The sequence below is a fragment of the Anomaloglossus baeobatrachus genome, chromosome 1 (assembly GCF_048569485.1).
Source record: "Anomaloglossus baeobatrachus isolate aAnoBae1 chromosome 1, aAnoBae1.hap1, whole genome shotgun sequence".
In the NCBI taxonomy this organism is placed as follows: domain Eukaryota; kingdom Metazoa; phylum Chordata; class Amphibia; order Anura; family Aromobatidae; genus Anomaloglossus; species Anomaloglossus baeobatrachus.
This window is the reverse complement of record NC_134353.1, coordinates 631,517,013-631,535,024: the sequence shown is the minus strand read 5'-3', so window position 1 is coordinate 631,535,024 and position 18,012 is coordinate 631,517,013. Positions and strand designations below refer to the sequence as shown.

The following is an 18,012-nucleotide window of genomic DNA, read 5'->3' as shown; positions in this document are numbered from 1 at the left end:
CTACACAAAGACATATGGATCCTTGCCATAATCCTGGACCAGTTGATAACCTAGAAATAGGGCTCTGGCAAAGTCATGCCAAATACTACATTCAAAAGAGAGAATCTTGGTTCAGGCACAGTTTTGGGTCACTTTGAGAGTAGTCCAAGGTCATCTTCTTCAAAATCTGATCAGTTGTATCTGTTTACACCCTCCATGGACTTAATAACCCTTTTTACCTGTACACATACTGGCTGGTGACCAGTTCATGCAGCAATATGTGAATACCCTATTTACCATATTATATCGATGGCTGGACTATACATGTCAACCATTTATTACCTTTTGTACCTCCCATATTTTCTCATAGGTCCCTCAATCCTATTGGTATCTGAATTGTGTTATTCTGTAATGTATGATATTGTCTGTATATGTCCGATTTCAACTGTAAGGTGCTGCAGAATATGTTGGCGCGAAACAAATAAAAATTATTAATATGATATTGATGACCAGTCCTCAGGATAAGTTCTTTATATCAGATTGCTGCATATATAAAATAATAATCATTTTTATTTCTATAGCACCATCATATTCCACAGCAATTACAATTCATAGGGAACATGTGCAAACAATAAAGACATTGCAAAGTAACACATAATTCAACAGATACAAAAGTGAAGGCCCTGCTTGCAAGTAGGTAAATTATAAAAAGTGCTTGTCATGTATGGTGCAGTTATCAATATAATTTAGAAGGTATTCCAATAACGCTGCATGAACCGGTCACCAGTCAGTATCTGTACAAGTGCAGGTACTGTTAAGTGGATAAAGGTTGTAAACAGATGATACAAGGGACCAGATTTAGGATAATATATTGTAAGGGCAAAACAGGAATAGTTAGAGAAGTGAGGTGAGGTGATAGACCAGTCTAAAGAAATGAGTTTTTAGAGCACCCTTAAAAAGGTGGGTATTGTGAATTAATCAAATTGTCCTGGGTAGTGTATTCCAGACAATTAGCGCAGCTCAGGAGAAGTCTTGGAGATGGCAGTGTGAGGTTCAGATTATGAGTAAGTTAGTTTTAGCACATTTGTGGAATGGAGGGCACGGGTAGTGTGATGGAGATGTAGGGTGGAGCAGAACTGTGGAAAGCTTTGTGGGTGAGAGAAAAGTTTATATTAGATTCTGTAGTGGATGGGCAACCAGTGCAGTGACTGGCGCAAGGTGGAGGCATCAGTGTAGCTGTTGAAGAGGAATATATAATATAATCCTGGCTGCTGAGTTCAGGATGAATTGGAAAGGGGAGCATTTAGTAAGGGGGAATCCAATTAATAGAGAGTTGTAATAGTCCAGAGAAGAATGAATAAGATCAACAGTAAGAGGTGTAAGGGTATGTGCCCACAATCCGGACTCAGCGGGTCCTGACCTGCGGGGCCGTGCATCTCCTCCGCAGAACGCAGGAGACCGCAGCTGCTTGTACCCATGATCAGGGTTCAGTGCGCTGTGGTCTCTCGCTTGTGCTCTCCCTACGGAGGATGCATGAGAATCCGCAGCAAACAATTGACATGCTGCGGTCTGGAAAGATGCACCGCAAGTCAGTGTTTGCTGCGTAAAAAACAAGCACAGTGGGCACGGGATTTCTAGAAATCCATCCACTGTGCTTGTACTGTACAACGCAGCGTTTTTGATGCAGCTGAAGCATGCTGCGTCCAAAACGCTGCAAACACTGATCGTGGGCACCCTTAGAGAGTCAAAGGTAAGACAAGGTCCAATTTTAGAGATGTTTTTGAGGTGTGGGCGACATGAGCGAGCGAATGATCGGATGAAGGGAGTGCTTATGTGACACCCAACACCCCCACTGATCAGCTGTTCAAGGTTGTTATCTCATCTTATTAAATGGTTAAATTCCAAGCTGGTCTGAACTGTCAATAATCAGGAGAAAACTGTTTCCAGTAAACAAGAAGTTAGAAAGCTATATATTTATTATTTATTTCCCTCACTTATATAGCACCATTAATTCCACTACGCTGTACAGACATGACCATCATCATCTCTGTTCCCATTGGGGCTCACAATCTAAATTCCCTATCAGTATGTTTTTGGAGTGTGGGAGGAAACCAGGGGAAACCCACTCAAACACGGGGTAAACATAGAAATTGTCCTTGGAGGGAAATTGTATGTGTTGTGTATTTGCTTCAGATTTGCCATGTTGAACCATGTGGATGTTGCAGCAAATTTGAACTGATCTTGCATCAAATATGTCAGATGAATACCGCGGTGTATGCATTCATCCTAAAGCACTAACCTAGGGTTGTATGTTGTATTTAAAGTAGAAAGAATAGTTTTCTATACTTGGCATTACTGCCAGTCCATGCATGCTCTGAAAGTCTCATTACAAAGAAAAAGATTGAGCAAAATACTGAAGTTTCAGTTTATAAGCCACACTGTGAGAAAAACAGTACGAGTGGAGTGTGATAAAACATCGCATTCCACTCGGACCAATTTTAGCCTGTGTCAGCACCCATGAACGATTATTTTATCAGCCCTAATCGGACTGAGAAAACAATCGCAGCATGCTGCGGGTGTAATGCGAGACTCTTTCTCTCGCACCCATGTATGGGGCGAGAGAAAAATCGCACTGCACTCGTGGTACACCGGTGTACCGCGAGTGTAGTGCGAGAATGGCAATAGCAATAAGAAATCCCTCCCTCCTCTCCTCAGAGCCGGCCCACCCCTCCTCAGTGCTGGCCCGCCCCCCGCAGCTGATGTCCGCTCGCACAGTTGGACCTCAGTTGCAGGGATACTAGCATGACACTCGGCTCTGCTATACTGCCAGCGTGAGCCAAGTGTCATACGAGGATCGCACTAGTGCCCCGTGTGGCCCCGGCCTAACTGTACAAGTTTGTACACATGGTAAATTTGATGTTTATTTGCAGTATACCGCACCTCTACAATAAATTGTCTGTTCTGCAGAATGCTTATTCCTGTGCGGTAAAGCTATGGAATTTCACAGAAGGTTTTACCCATCTCTATGGGTGAAATCCCAACTCAATCACATCCAGATTCTCTGCAGATTTGTCCTCAGCAGAAATTATTCACTACATCTGGACTTAGCCCAAATAAACCACGAGACCTGAAGTGGGTTCAAATTGAGCAATTCATGAAAAAAGATCATTTATGTTTTTCTCCATCATAAAAATACATTATGGAAGGAAATAGCAGAGCTTGATTATGACTAAACGGGTGTTTTCTCATCACAAGTTCAATGAGGGCATTATCCACCCAATTGTTACTATTTCGTATGTGTTTTCCATGGGCAGTAGACATTTACTACACCGGTGTTGTATATTATGGCTCATTCTCAAACATTGTGTTTAGGTGCAAAATGTGCAGTAAAGTCATTTGTCAGTTTCCTGTCTTCTCTGAGGCCTGAGTAAATAAAGGCGACTTTTAGTAAATGTAGCACCTAAATATAATGCGAGTCAGTGAATCTGCTTGAGAAGTAGCCGTAAAATCACTTGTCAGCAAGAAATGTAAATGTACATGGAATAGTTTCTAACAATTTGCCTTTTTTCCCTAAGTGCTTCTCACCTGGGTGAACTGTGCCAGTGTACGATGGGCCACTCGAGTTCAAGACATATTTACCGCTGGAAAGCTGCTTGCATTGGGACTGATTATAATTATGGGAATTGTCCAGATCTGCAAAGGTAGGTCACTATACCATACATTTATATATGGTGTATGGGATAAAAAAAAATTAGTTGAGTATAGTGAGCTCTTTAAGGCTATGTGCACATGTTGTCTTTTCTAAACCTGAGAGTCGCCCTAGTTTTTCTAGTGAAGCCTCTTCAGGAGAGCATCAGCAGTCTTTTTCTTGAAGGGGCCTTGCTGGCGGCTTTGCTGACGTTCTTTGTGAGGACTCTGCTGCCGGTATCTTTTCTCTATACTTTCCACTATAGTGGCAATCGACCACTTCTTCTAACTGCTTCATGGTTTCTGAAAAAGAAGTAACAAAAGTCTCAACAAGTGCACAGCAATGTCATTTTCACATTGCTGTGCACTATGTATATTTTGGCTATGCTTTTTTAGGTGGATTCCAGGTAGAATACACCTAAAAGAGACATTGTGTGCACCTACCCTGAAGACGTTTTCTCTAGGACATACCATGACTTAAAGGCAATTTGTAAGCAGGATCAATTCTTTTAAGCTGTCTATTTTGGCATGGAGATCATAGAAAGTTTAATAAAATGATACCTTGAATTCTGCAATCTGATGTCTTATTCCAGAAAAACTCATGTTTTTGTTAATATGTAAATGAGCGGTTAAATGGCACCTGTCAGGTGCAATATGAACCTAGAACCACGAGCAGTTTTTGGGTGCATATTTCTAATCCCTCCCTAACTGTCCCTGTATCTAGTAGCATACATAAAATACTCCTGGATACCCAATTGCAGGGGAAATGCAGTTCTTCAGATGAATGGCGTTGTCCTGTATTTCACTACACAGGGAGAGTTAGCAGCACTACACCAGTACAGTGTTCACGTCATCCTTAGGAGCGTGGAATCTCACATTCACCCAATCATAGTGATGGCCTCGATTTATGAGATGGAAAAAAAACCATTTAATTGCTCATGTGTGATGCTGTACATGTCGCCTATACACTCCTAAGTTGTGATTTATACCCTACTGCTGTTTTTTTCAATATTGAGCAGAAAGCATACCCTTCGTTACATATGGCTGCTGCCCTCCATGGAGGCGCTAATGGTCTCATTATATATGTAGATTCTATATGGAGACTTAGGGTTTTTTTAGTTTAGGAGTCTATATAAATCTAACAGTCATGTTCCATTAGGAGCAATTATAGAGGAAGAAAATCTCAGTAATATCATCCTGTATGTAGGCACCATATGGCGGCACACAGAATGCCTATGACTCTGTATTAGATAGTCCTGCCAAAGGCATGGAACCATAGAGACCGTGTAGCACGTAGATGCACAAACATGTCGATGAGTAACGCTGGAAGGAAGCATGTTTATTCATTCAGAGACATGCAATTGCTGTAAATAAGATTCTGGGGAAATATAATTTATTTGCGTGATTGATTTCTGTTTGCAATGTGCATGTACTTACTGTGCTGCCTGTTTTACATCAGGGGAATATTTCTGGCTGGAACCAAAGAATGCTTTTGAGAATTTCCAGGAGCCAGACATTGGTCTCATTGCACTGGCATTCCTTCAAGGATCGTTTGCATATGGTGGCTGGAACTTTCTTAACTATGTCACAGAGGAGCTGGTGGATCCCTACAAGTAAGAGTGACGGGCAGCGGCAACCATTGCCTTTATAATGGTGGAAAGGAGATTTTATTGTTGTGAAAGATATAGTATGGAAATGATGTGAAACATATTCTAAGTATTTGTTTCCAATGACAAATCACAGTAAATAACTGTTTTAAGCTATGTGCGCACTAGAAAAGTGATTTTTCTCAAGAAAATTTCTTGAGAAACTTCTGGGAGTTGAAGATTACTGCACCTGCGGTAAAAAAACGCACCAAAACCGCGGGAAAAATGCTTGTGTTTTTGCCGCGGTTTTTCCGCAGGTTGGTCCCTGCGGTTTTTTTTATGCTGAACTGCAATAAATAATGTAGATAATAGATAGATAATCAATAGATAGACAGATAATGGATAGAGGGAAACATGAATAGATGAATAGATAGATAGATACAGTGCCTACAAGTAGTATTCAACCCCCTGCAGATTTAGCAGGTTTGATAAGATGCAAATAAGTTAGAGCCTGCAAACTTCAAACAAGAGCAGGATTTATTAACAGATGCATAAATCTTACAAACCAACAAGTTATGTTGCTCAGTTAAATTTTAATACATTTTCAACATAAAAGTGTGGGTCAATTATTATTCAACCCCTAGGTTTAATATTTTGTGGAATAACCCTTGTTTGCAATTACAGCTAATAATCGTCTTTTATAAGACCTGATCAGGCCGGCACAGGTCTCTGGAGTTATCTTGGCCCACTCCTCCATGCAGATCTTCTCCAAGTTATCTAGGTTCTTTGGGTGTCTCATGTGGACTTTAATCTTGAGCTCCTTCCACAAGTTTTCAATTGGGTTAAGGTCAGGAGACTGACTAGGCCACTGCAACACCTTGATTTTTTTCCCTCTTGAACCAGGCCTTGGTTTTCTTGGCTGTGTGCTTTGGGTCGTTGTCTTGTTGGAAGATGAAATGACGACCCATCTTAAGATCCTTGATGGAGGAGCGGAGGTTCTTGGCCAAAATCTCCAGGTAGGCCATGCTATCCATCTTCCCATGGATGCGGACCAGATGGCCAGGCCCCTTGGCTGAGAAACAGCCCCACAGCATGATGCTGCCACCACCATGCTTGACTGTAGGGATGGTATTCTTGGGGTCGTATGCAGTGCCATCCAGTCTCCAAACGTCGCGTGTGTGGTTGGCACCAAAGATCTCGATCTTGGTCTCATCAGACCAGAGAACCTTGAACCAGTCTGTCTCAGAGTCCTCCAAGTGATCACGAGCAAACTGTAGACGAGCCTTGACATGACGCTTTGAAAGTAAAGGTACCTTACGGGCTCGTCTGGAACGGAGACCATTGCGGTGGAGTACATTACTTATGGTATTGACTGAAACCAATGTCCCCACTGCCATGAGATCTTCCCGGAGCTCCTTCCTTGTTGTCCTTGGGTTAGCCTTGACTCTTCGGACAAGCCTGGCCTCGGCACGGGTGGAAACTTTCAAAGGCTGTCCAGGCCGTGGAAGGCTAACAGTAGTTCCATAAGCCTTCCACTTCCGGATGATGCTCCCAACAGTGGAGACAGGTAGGCCCAACTCCTTGGAAAGGGTTTTGTACCCCTTGCCAGCCTTGTGACCCTCCACGATCTTGTCTCTGATGGCCTTGGAATGCTCCTTTGTCTTTCCCATGTTGACCAAGTATGAGTGCTGTTCACAAGTTTGTGGAGGGTCTTAATTAGTCAGAAAAGGCTGGAAAAAGAGATAATTAATCCAAACATGTGAAGCTCATTGTTCTTTGTGCCTAAAATACTTCTTAATACTTTAGGGGAACCAAACAGAATTCTGGTGGTTTGAGGGGTTGAATAATAAATGACCCTCTGAATAAACTTTTCACAATTTAAAAAAAAAAAAAAGAAATAACATTCTTTTTTGCTGCAGTGCATTTCACACTTCCAGGCTGATCTACAGTCCAAATGTCACAATGCCAAGTTAATTCCGAATGTGTAAACCTGCTAAATCTGCAGGGGGTTGAATACTACTTGTAGGCACTGTAGATAGATAGATGAGAAAGACCTATATAATGTCCCACCCCCCTGCATATTCTAAGCTGGCACCCTTTAGTGACTTTCATGTGACACTAAAGGGTGCCTAGCCTTGTATTTAGCCAAAAAATAAATAATTAAAAAAAAAATGACATGAGGTCCCCCCATCTTTTGTAGCCAGCTAGGGTAAAGCAGACGGCTGCAGCCTGCAGACCACAGCTGGCAGCTTCACCTTGGCTGGTAATCCAAAACAGAGGGCACCCCACGCTGTTATTTTACATTAAATAAATAATTTAAAACAAAAAACGTGGGGTCCCCCCCAAATTGGATCACCAGCCAAGGTAAAGCGGACAGCTGGGGTCTGATATTCTCAGACTAGGGAGGTTCACTGTTATTGGACACTCCCCAGCCTAAAAATAGCAGGCCACAGCCACCCCAGAAGTGGCGCATCCATTAGACGTGCCAATCCTAATTCCTGGGGTTAGTGATGTCACGCGTCTATCAGATACCCGACATCACCAACCCAGTCAGTAAGAAATAAAAAATAGACAACAAAAAAAGTTTTATTTGAAAAAACACTCCCCACATTCCCTCTTTCACCAATTTATTGTCAAGAACAATCAAATCCTGGTCCGGCGTAATCCAATAAGGGGGTCCCACGGCGATCCGTACCATAGTCACTGTCCCAGTCAATGAAGAACAGAATGTTCCCCATTGGCTGGGAGAGCAATGCAGTGACCTGAGCTAACATCAATAGGTCAGCCCAGGTCACTGCAGGGGATGCCGAGCGCTGCTGTCAGGAGGTTAGATGAGACCATTACCTGCTGTGATGATCTCCTGCAGTCCTACCATCAGCGCTATCACTGCCTTCTATGCCCGCCGCGTTCTCAGCAGTATTGCGAGAGCCCGTGACGTCACCACTAGTGACAGTCTAGGGTCGCAGGCATAGACGGCGCTGACGTCAGGAGGCAGGAGATCGTCACAGCAGGTAATGATCTCATCTCACCTCCTGACAGCAGCGCTCGTCATCCCCGCAGTGTGGGCACAGCTATTTTTTTTTCCCATAGGTTTTGCTGGGAAATGTCTGCAGGAAGATTACAAACATTTTTCAAGAAATTTCTGCAGCAAAACCGCGGGTAAAAACGCAGGTAAAAACACCTAGTGCGCACAGGGCCTTAGCTGCAAAAGATATATCTTACCTTATACTTCCCCCCTATATGCAGTGATAACCCCAAAGCTCCCACATACCCCTCTGTGCTGCCATAACGTCCCATATAGGGAGCAGCAATATATCCCTATGGAGAGGTTTTGCAACACATATCCCCAAGGTGCAGATATATTCACTAATTTAGAGTGCAGTCGTATGCCCTTCATATTAAGTGCAGCCTATTGCTCCATTCAGGGCTAGCACCAGCACCTGGCGAACCTGGTCAAGTGACATAGTCCATAGAGCCTGGTGGCCTATTTTGCCCAGGTTTCCATTGGTGACATGCACCATAAATATAAGGCCAATGTGCGCACTACATGTATGAAGGGTTAGGATGTGGATGTGTTAGACAGCCAGCACCCATTCTAACTAATGCAAGCCCCGATTACCCTATTATGTCTAAGTTTTGTATTAGGTTTGTATGTTATCCACATATGTCCTTAGGTTTCCTCCGGGTACTCTAGTTTCCTACTACATTCCAGATGTATAGATAAAGGAATTTATATTGTGAGCCCCAATGGATGATGGTGCAATATAAGCAAGCATAATAATTAGTGATAGGCGAATAGTAACTATTCGTGTTTGGATACTGCTTACCGAATACTATTCCAGTATTAATCACAACAAGAAAAATGCCCACTGACTTGCATTAGGTCCGTTATTCGTGACAAATACTGGAATAGTACTTTGGGATTCATTCAGAATAATCCGAACACGAATACCGTAGTTACTAATCGCCTATCACTAATATTAAATTAATAATAGCAGCAGTGGCATTTAAGAGGTTGAATATATAAGGGAAGGTGTCCCATTGACTGCCAGCAACATGGCTGCGAGGTGCCAGTGATACTTTCATGGTAGCCAGGAGGCCTGCAGAAGGCCCACGTCTCTGCCATGTTTGTACATCTATGAGCCTCCGCAGTGCTATATTACAGTATTGCAGTGTATTGTACAAGCGATCTGGTGAAGAAAAGCCCAAGAAAAAAAAGGACAAATATTTTTTAAAACCTAACAAGTAAGATATAAATATAAGTGCATATCATCCTTATTTTCCTGGAATATAAATAAAAATCTAAAAGATAAAATAACATATTTGGTGTCACCATGTGTGTAGCTGTCCGAACCAATAAAATATCCTAATATTTATTCCATATGGTGAACATGGAAAAAGTGAAATGGCAGAATCACTTTTTTTTATTAATTTAGCCCCCCAAACAGATGGGGAAAAAAGAGATCAGAACCACAAAATGATGATAATATATAATTTCTTAGAGCAAAAAATAAAAAATATATACAGAGATGATGATAAGTCGGCTCTGGTCCATCTACACTCCCTCCTTACCCAAGTAGCATAGTACCCTGGGCATGAGAAGACATTGCTGTGTGATGCTGCCACCTGCTGGCTGAATTTATTATGCCTCTATACAGTGTAGAGGAGAGATGTGAGCGGCGGGCCACCAGGCGTCGACCACTGGTATAAGACTTGAAGATTGTCCTCTGTAAATCAGATGTGACCTTGGCAGGAATGTTCACAGACAATGCAGCTCAGCACCAGGCGATTGCTGCATTATTATTTGTCATTTGTGACTTTCCATTGTATATAAAAGGACTATAGAAAAAAAGGCAACAAATGTGAGAGTCGGCCACGCGTAACTAGATTAATCACCCGAGTTTGGGAAAGTAATAACCCAAATAATCCGAACTGTAATACTGAATATTGTTATCCTGGATATTAAAGAAAAAAAATAAGATTACTCCTTACACCAACAGGTGATTTATTTTTTCCATTTAAGAAATGTATAATGCTTACTTCTGTAGCTGACATCCATCTGGAAGTAGCACATTTCATTATCTTTGCTACAGAAAATCCACATGGACATGCAATTAATTACATGTCACATGTGTCACAGGTTACCATGCTGAATGCAAGAGCCTGTACACATTACATGTCACCGCTCGGCATTCACGGGTATCGAGAGTAACCTGTTCATACATCATTGACAGCTTTACTATAAGCCGGACCATGCGCAGATCCATGAACATTATGGAACTGGTCACAGTGACAGAATATGAACGTGTGTAGGTCTCCCCCTAGTGGCAAGACCTGGCTAATTATTGTGTCTTTCACCAGGAACCTCCCACGTGCCATCTTCATCTCTATTCCACTTGTCACCTTTGTTTATGTTTTTGCTAACATTGCCTATGTGACAGCCATGTCCCCTCAAGAGCTACTGGCTTCCAATGCCGTGGCTGTGGTGAGTATCTCTACATCAGTTTGTTTCATAAGCGGCGTATGGTGTAGTATTATATACAGTGTGTACAGATGAATATATATGTCCAGAAGTATTAGGATACATCTCCTTATGACTTTATTTAGTTTTTTCATTCAGTCTCATTGCCGCAGGTGTATAAATCTAGTTCCTTGCCATACAGTCTGAATTCACAAACATTTATGAATGAATGGTTTGTTCTAAGGACCTCACTAATACCAGTATAATCCTGTAATAGGATGTCACCGGTGTAACAAGTCACTTCATAAAATTTCTTCCATAATTAACCATGGGGTCCAAAGGAAGGTAATCAACCAGTTTAAACTATCCAGAGCAACCCATGAAATATCAATCAGAAAAATGTGATCATAATCCATATCACCGCCATCATCATTACCTTCCTTTGGACCCCACACATTTTTGTATATGGGTGTGGATTCTTATGATTGGATGTTAGTAACTTTGTATCTATTTCTGATTAACCCATACAAAGCATAGTCCTTTTTCACTAATTGGCCATCTTTAGTGTTACTATTTTAAATCACTAGTTTAGGGCTTAGTGAGGGAAAGCCGTCGTGGAACGGGGGCGCCCAAAACAGTTACGGTGTCACACCCTCCGTTGGTAAGTAGGAGCAAGATCCCATAGGGCTCTATAGGGATCCCATATTTACTTAGCTCCTCCTCCCTCATTGTCCCTTGTGTGTTTAAAATCACCGGGTGTCTATGTAATTTTAATACATATCAATAAAGTTTATTATTTTAATTAAATTTGAGGCTTTTTCTGTCTGTATAAATTATACTCAAATTGACATACTGTATACGTTTTTCTGAAATATACAAGGCCTTACCTGAAATGGATGATGTCTGGATGAGAGCATATGTTCTTCTAAAACCTCTATATAATGCTCAACATGAATAGCGCCTGTCTAGATGTGTAAGCTGCCCATGCCATAGGCACTAATGTGACCCTATACCATCGGACATGCAGGTTTTTGAACTGTACATTGATAAGACCTGGATGGTCCCTCTCATCTCAAGTCTGTAGAACATAGCGTCTGTTATTTCCATAAAGAATTTTCCATTTTAATGTTCCATTTTGCCTAAAGGGGGCTTTACACGCTGCGACATCGCTAATGCGGAGTCGTTGGGGTCACGGAATTTGTGACGCACATCCGGCCGCATTAGCGATGCCGTTGCGTGTGACACCGATAAGCGATTTTTCATCGTTGCAAAAACGTGCAAAATCGCTAATCGGCGACATGGGGGTCCATTCTTAAAAATCGTTACTGCAGCAGTAACGAAGTTGTTCCTCTTTCCTGCAGCAGCACACATCGCTGCGTGTGACGCCGCAGGAACGAGGAAGCTCCCCTTACCTGCCTCCCGGCCGCTATGCAGAAGGAAGGAGGTGGGCGGGATGTTACGTCCCGCTCATCTCTGCCCCTCCGCTGCTATCGCTTCAGTGACGTCGCTGTGACGCCGCGCGGACCGCCCCCTTAGAAAGGAGGCGGTTCGCCGGTCACAGCGACGTCGCCGGACAGGTAAGTATGTGTGACGGCTCTGGGCGATGTTGTGCGGCACGGGCAGCGATTTGCCCGTGTCGCGCAACAGATGGGAGTGGGTATCCACACTAGCGATATCGGGACTGATATCGCAGTGTGTAAAGTAGCCTTTAGTCAATTTTAACTCCTTTAACCCCGGGCAATTTTCCTTCTTTTTTTTCCTCCCACTTTTTTATTTTTCTGTCCACATAGCAGAGGCCTTGTGTTTTGCAGGATGAATTGTACTTTTGAATGACATAATTTTTAGAGATGTGCTGGAAAGTGGGAAAAAAAATTATATTGTGTTGAAATTGCAAAACAAGTGCAATTCCACAACTGTTTTTTTTCTTATTTACCATGTTCACTATATGGTAAAACTGACCTGGAATTATGAGTTTCCAGGTCAGTACAATTACGTAGATACTAAACATGTATTTTTTTTTAGTGCTAAAAAAATAGGAAATTTATGAAAAAAAGGTTCTTGTGTCACCATTTTCCAAGACCTGTAACACTTTACATTGTTGTGATATTGAGCTATGTCTAACATTCAATTTCTGATGTTTTCTATGTTCTGTTTTGAATAAAATATGGCTATAGGAGATTTCCAAATCATTCCATTCTTGTTTGCTTTAGATTTTACACACCCCAACTTTTTTTTTTTTTTAATATTGTGGTTGTAGAATGTAATGCCATAAAGCTTGTGTAGATGTAATGTGTAGGTTGTCCAATACCTTTGTCTATATAGTGTATATCTATATATCCTTTATGCTTGCATTTTTTTTTCTACTCAGACATTTGGCGAAAAATTGTTAGGTGTCATGGCGTGGATAATGCCAATATCTGTCGCTCTATCCACGTTTGGAGGAGTCAATGGATCTCTGTTTACTTCTTCCAGGTAAGAGTCAGTGCATATTCTTGTGTGTATATATAATTTACATATTTTTTTATATTACACATACAGGATTTAGTGTGTGTATACAGTGTGTCCACCCATAGCCTGTCCACCGCCATTAACTTGAGAACGGCAGCAGCTATCGGCATAGAAGTGGTGTCTAAGTATAGTAAAGTAGCCATGCGCTACGCAATGAAACCACCTACAGCGTCACCTGGTGGGAAAACAACGGAATTATATATATATATGTGTGTGTGTCCCCCATATCCTGTCCACCGCCAATAACTTGAAAACGGAGGCAGCTATAGGCATAGAAGTGGTGTCTAGGTATAGTAAAGTAGCCATGCGCTACGCAATGAAACCACCTATAGCACCACCTGGTAGAAAATAATGGAGTTAGCATTTTTATATCGAAAACGGAACAAGATAGAGAAAAAAAGTGAATTGCAAAGTTGTAGGGCATCATCAATTCAATACGAATCGACACCTTGCATACAGAAATGCTATGATTAGAACGTGTAAAACTCACAAGGCTGCGGACGTGAAGCGATACCTCATGGAGACCTTCCTACAAGTCATTGGGTATTGTGGCTGCGTGGAGTGGCCTCCACGCTCACCAGACCTGACCCCATTGGACTTCTTTCTATGAAGTCGCATCAAACAGCAGGTGTATGCGACCCCTCCACCAACATTGCAGGACCTACAACGACGTATCACAGATGCTTGTGCAAACGTGTCACCTACCATATTGCACAACGTGCAGCAAGATACAGTATGCTGTCCAGAGTCCAGGTGTGCATTGCAGCTGACGGTGGCAACTTTGAGCATCAAAGTTAAATGAGCGCCATATGCATGACAAGCATTCAATGTTTTGGGGGGGTCATGGGTTTCATATCATAGCATTTTTGTATGCAAGGTGTCGATTCGTATTGAATTGATAATGCCCTGCAACTTTGTAATGTAAAAATGCTAACTCCATTGTTTTCCACCAGTTGGCGCAGTAGGTGGTTTCATTGCATAGTGCATGGCTACTTTACTATACCTAGACACTACTTTTATGCCTATAGCTGCCGCCGTTCTCAAGTTAATGGCGGTGGACAGGATATGGGTGGACACACTGTATGTATATATTTTGGTTTGCTCAAAAGAAAATAAAGGGAACACTAAAATACCATTGTGTTGTTTAAGTGTTCCCTTTATTTTTTTTGAACAGTAGATATATACACATATATATAATGTGTGTGTGTGTGTGTGTATATATATGTGTGTGTGTGTGTGTGTGTGTGTATATGTATGTATTTCTCATAAAAACAACAGTATAGATGTATATTGTCTGAATATTATGTTTATATTGTATTATTATACTATATGGTAGCCAGAATCTTATTTGATTTGATTCCTTTCACAGGTTGTTTTTTGCTGGGGCAAGAGAGGGCCATCTACCAAGTGTCTTGGCTATGATTCACATTAATCGATGCACACCAATCCCAGCACTTCTTTTCACGGTATGTCTACAACTTCCCACCTGCTCATTCTTACTTTGCTTTGACATTTTCCACATCTTCTATCTGTTTGAGATTGCAGATGCTAATATTGCTTTATTCCTTGTTACTCTCACAATAGTGCCTCTCCACTCTACTCATGTTGGTTACTAGTGATATGTATACTCTGATCAATTACGTTGGGTTTATCAACTACCTGTTCTATGGTGTTACCGTGGCTGGACAGATTGTCCTCAGATGGAAAAAGCCTGACATCCCTCGGCCAATAAAGGTTAGTGTAACTGACAGAAGTTCTTATGAAATTTTACATTTCTTCTATACTAGCGGGTGGGTGTTGCAGAGGCGGACATATCATTGGTATAGCCGCACAGTATGTAAGAGGGTCCATTTCCAGTTCTAAATCAGTTGCAATTTTGCATAATGATGAGCTATAGGACTGCAAAGGACCCATATGTTGTTTTTACACAGTGGTCCTTTGCTGTCTTTGTCCGCCAGTGGAGTGTTGGGGGGTATTCTATTGGTTACCTAACCACAGCAACACTGAAACGTCTTTTAGATTAGGCCTATCATTACCTTTTACTTGAAATTGGTATATACTTCACTAAAGATTCTGTTACCAGAGCGTTCACGAGCAAGCAAACCTTTCACTTTGTTGACTGATTGTATTGTTTATGTGGGCGTATACATCTTTGCTGGCAGTGGCACATCTGATTGTGTAAACTGGGCATGTGCTACTAACACCATGCATGCTGTATTGGATTGTATTAAAGGGAACCTGTCACGTCAGATAACGCTATTAACCTGCAGATATAGGGTTAATATTCAGTTTAATAGCGTAATGACCTGGGAGAAAATGAACTTAATTCCTCTCAGGAACCCCTGGCTTTTAGTCATACAGACATGTCAGCACAGCTACAGTCATCACTGACTATACTATGACCGAATGCAGAGTCAGTTGTCAATCAAAATGCCGGATCGCACTTGCAGCCGCCACTCACAGTATAGTGAGCAGTAACTGTAGATGCAGAGGGCTTCCCGTATGGCTGAAAGCAGGTGGCTTCCAGGAGGAATAAAGTTCATTTTCTACCAAGTGCCGCACTTTCAGTAAGGCCAGGTACCTTCTTCACACTATTACCCTATAGATTAATATTATCTTTCTCGATAGGTTCACTTTATTAACCATTTTGTCCCCATACAATATGTTTTAGCCTTTTTGAAAGAGCATTAAAATGAGCAAAGATCTACTTCGTTATATTGTCAATTATCGGCTGAAGCTCTTTGCGCATGTAAATATATCTTAGAAGACAAAACATAAAAATGTTCTGTATTAGAAAATGAGAAGCTTGATAAGAAGTTTCGTGAGAAGCAGCAGAGACATTTAGAGAAGCAGAAAGAAAAGGAAGAGAAGCCGTGGCTTTATTTGCAGTAATACCCTCTTGTTTTACCGCAGGTTAACCTCATATTTCCAGTGATCTACCTCCTCTTCTGGGCTTTTCTTCTGGTCTTCAGCTTGTATTCTGAACCTGTTGTCTGCGGAATAGGCCTGGCAATCATGCTTACTGGAGTCCCTGTGTATTTCCTTGGAGTCCATTGGCAAAACAAGCCTCAGTGTTTCAATAATTTTGTGGGTGAGTATCTCAGTCCTTAGTGTTACCCCTTTATTAACATATGAATTACTGCTTTGCCATTATTTACATGGAAAGTGGAGTAACTCTTAATGTTTTTTGTGTTCCACCTCCTTCAGATGCAATGACACGAGCGGGCCAGAAGCTTTGTGTGGTGGTGTATCCTCAGATGGACAGCAAAGATGAAGACGACAGCGAGGAGACAAAAGAACAGAGAGCTCCAATCTATAAGCCAGGGTCTGAAGATGGAGATGGCGTTCATGCCTGAGCTTCTTTACTCCTCCATTGAGCATTCACTCCAATCCCACTGCCCCTAAAATCCCATGCTGTCAGGACCACACTGTACAGCTCTGCAGAGATAGATGGAACGTGTGTGTATTTGTGAATGTGTATGTGCCCGTGCACCCCAATGTGCACATAGACTATGCTGGTTATTAGATTTCCTGTCTCCGTTGCCCTCAGGTATTCGTGGTGTCCCAGGGTAAAAATCACTCAGTTTAAAGTCAGTGCTACGTAATTGTCTGTATTTGTTAAACATGCAGTCGTGCATTGTTTCTCTGTAGCTCTGTCTTTACTGTACTGTGGAACTGTTCTTTATCACCACTATATACAGTGCCCTTAATTGCTATACTAGTTTTCCTGATGGGCGGCAGAAGGAACTGCAACACTGCTCTGTCTGGTGATCTAATGTCTATGCACCTTCTGCAAGAGGAAATCTGAACTCTTAAGTGTGTGCGTCTGTCATGATCCCCAGCAAACCTACATGTAAAACTTAAAGTGTTAGGTTGCTCCTCATGATCGGCCACAATGGACTTTAAATATGCCAGATCGAGGTACCCGAAAAGCTTGTTGGCCCACCGCGTGCACACTCTTTCCATGAATCTGCTGCTTAGAAATGAACATTTCATATGGCATCACCAAAATAATATTCAATGCTAAATGAAGGTTTACACCTGACAATCATGAGACCTACACGAGAATGACTCCTTGAACGGTCTGTACTCTCCATGTGGACTTTATTGAACATGCCATTCCAACGGTGCAACCTGCGACAAAGGACGGCTTTCCACAGTGTGGCCTCAGGTTCTTCTTTCCTTATCCATGCTAGGACACGCCGGTCCTTATTTCAATTTGAAGCTGCGGTTAATCAGAACCCTTTGAGGGCACTCCACTCTCTTACTACCCAAATGTCCTACGTACACTCCAGGAGCTCTGGGTAATTATTTGCCAGGTGTTTTAATTCTCCAGAATACTCTACATGTTTTATATTTTTTTTATTTAGGATCTATTGTCTCTGAATGTAATAAAATGGATCTTGTGCCTTTTCGTGATTTGCCTATATGAGTGAAGTAATGTGCATTCACAATAATGCTTGTGATTAAACACAGGAACACACTCGATTTATTACAAATGTTTATTCCAGTTAAGATTGCTGTGCTCAGTTATCATTCTATATAAGCAGAGAAGTACTCCGGTACTCCTAAAACACCCCAATAAGAAAACCAGAGAAAAATAGATATGTTCTTATTTTTATTCAATAATTATTGTAACAGAGTCCGAAAAATATATATATGACGTTTCGGCCCCTGGCCTTTGTCAAAATCCGACCATCGGATGGACTGACAATAGAAATGAGGTTTTGGTTGACAAGAATATATCAATCGAAACCTGTAATGGAGGTTGGTAATATACACGGATATGTG

At 41.8% G+C, this 18,012-nt stretch overlaps 1 protein-coding gene across 2 annotated transcripts in view; it reads left to right on the top strand.

Moving 5' to 3' along the window:
* The window catches only part of SLC7A8 (solute carrier family 7 member 8), a 65,475-nt gene extending 47,835 nt beyond the window's left edge, over positions 1–17,640 (top strand). For both annotated transcript variants that reach the window (XM_075319101.1, XM_075319107.1), the window contains exons 5-12: positions 3,555–3,680; positions 5,126–5,279; positions 10,614–10,737; positions 13,082–13,185; positions 14,591–14,687; positions 14,806–14,955; positions 16,135–16,312; positions 16,429–17,640. In XM_075319101.1, the coding sequence (XP_075175216.1) occupies positions 3,555–3,680; positions 5,126–5,279; positions 10,614–10,737; positions 13,082–13,185; positions 14,591–14,687; positions 14,806–14,955; positions 16,135–16,312; positions 16,429–16,577 (1,082 nt within the window). In that variant the 3' untranslated portion in view covers positions 16,578–17,640. The remainder of the gene's footprint in view (positions 1–3,554; positions 3,681–5,125; positions 5,280–10,613; positions 10,738–13,081; positions 13,186–14,590; positions 14,688–14,805; positions 14,956–16,134; positions 16,313–16,428) is intronic.
* Positions 17,641–18,012: the final 372 nt, after the last annotated feature.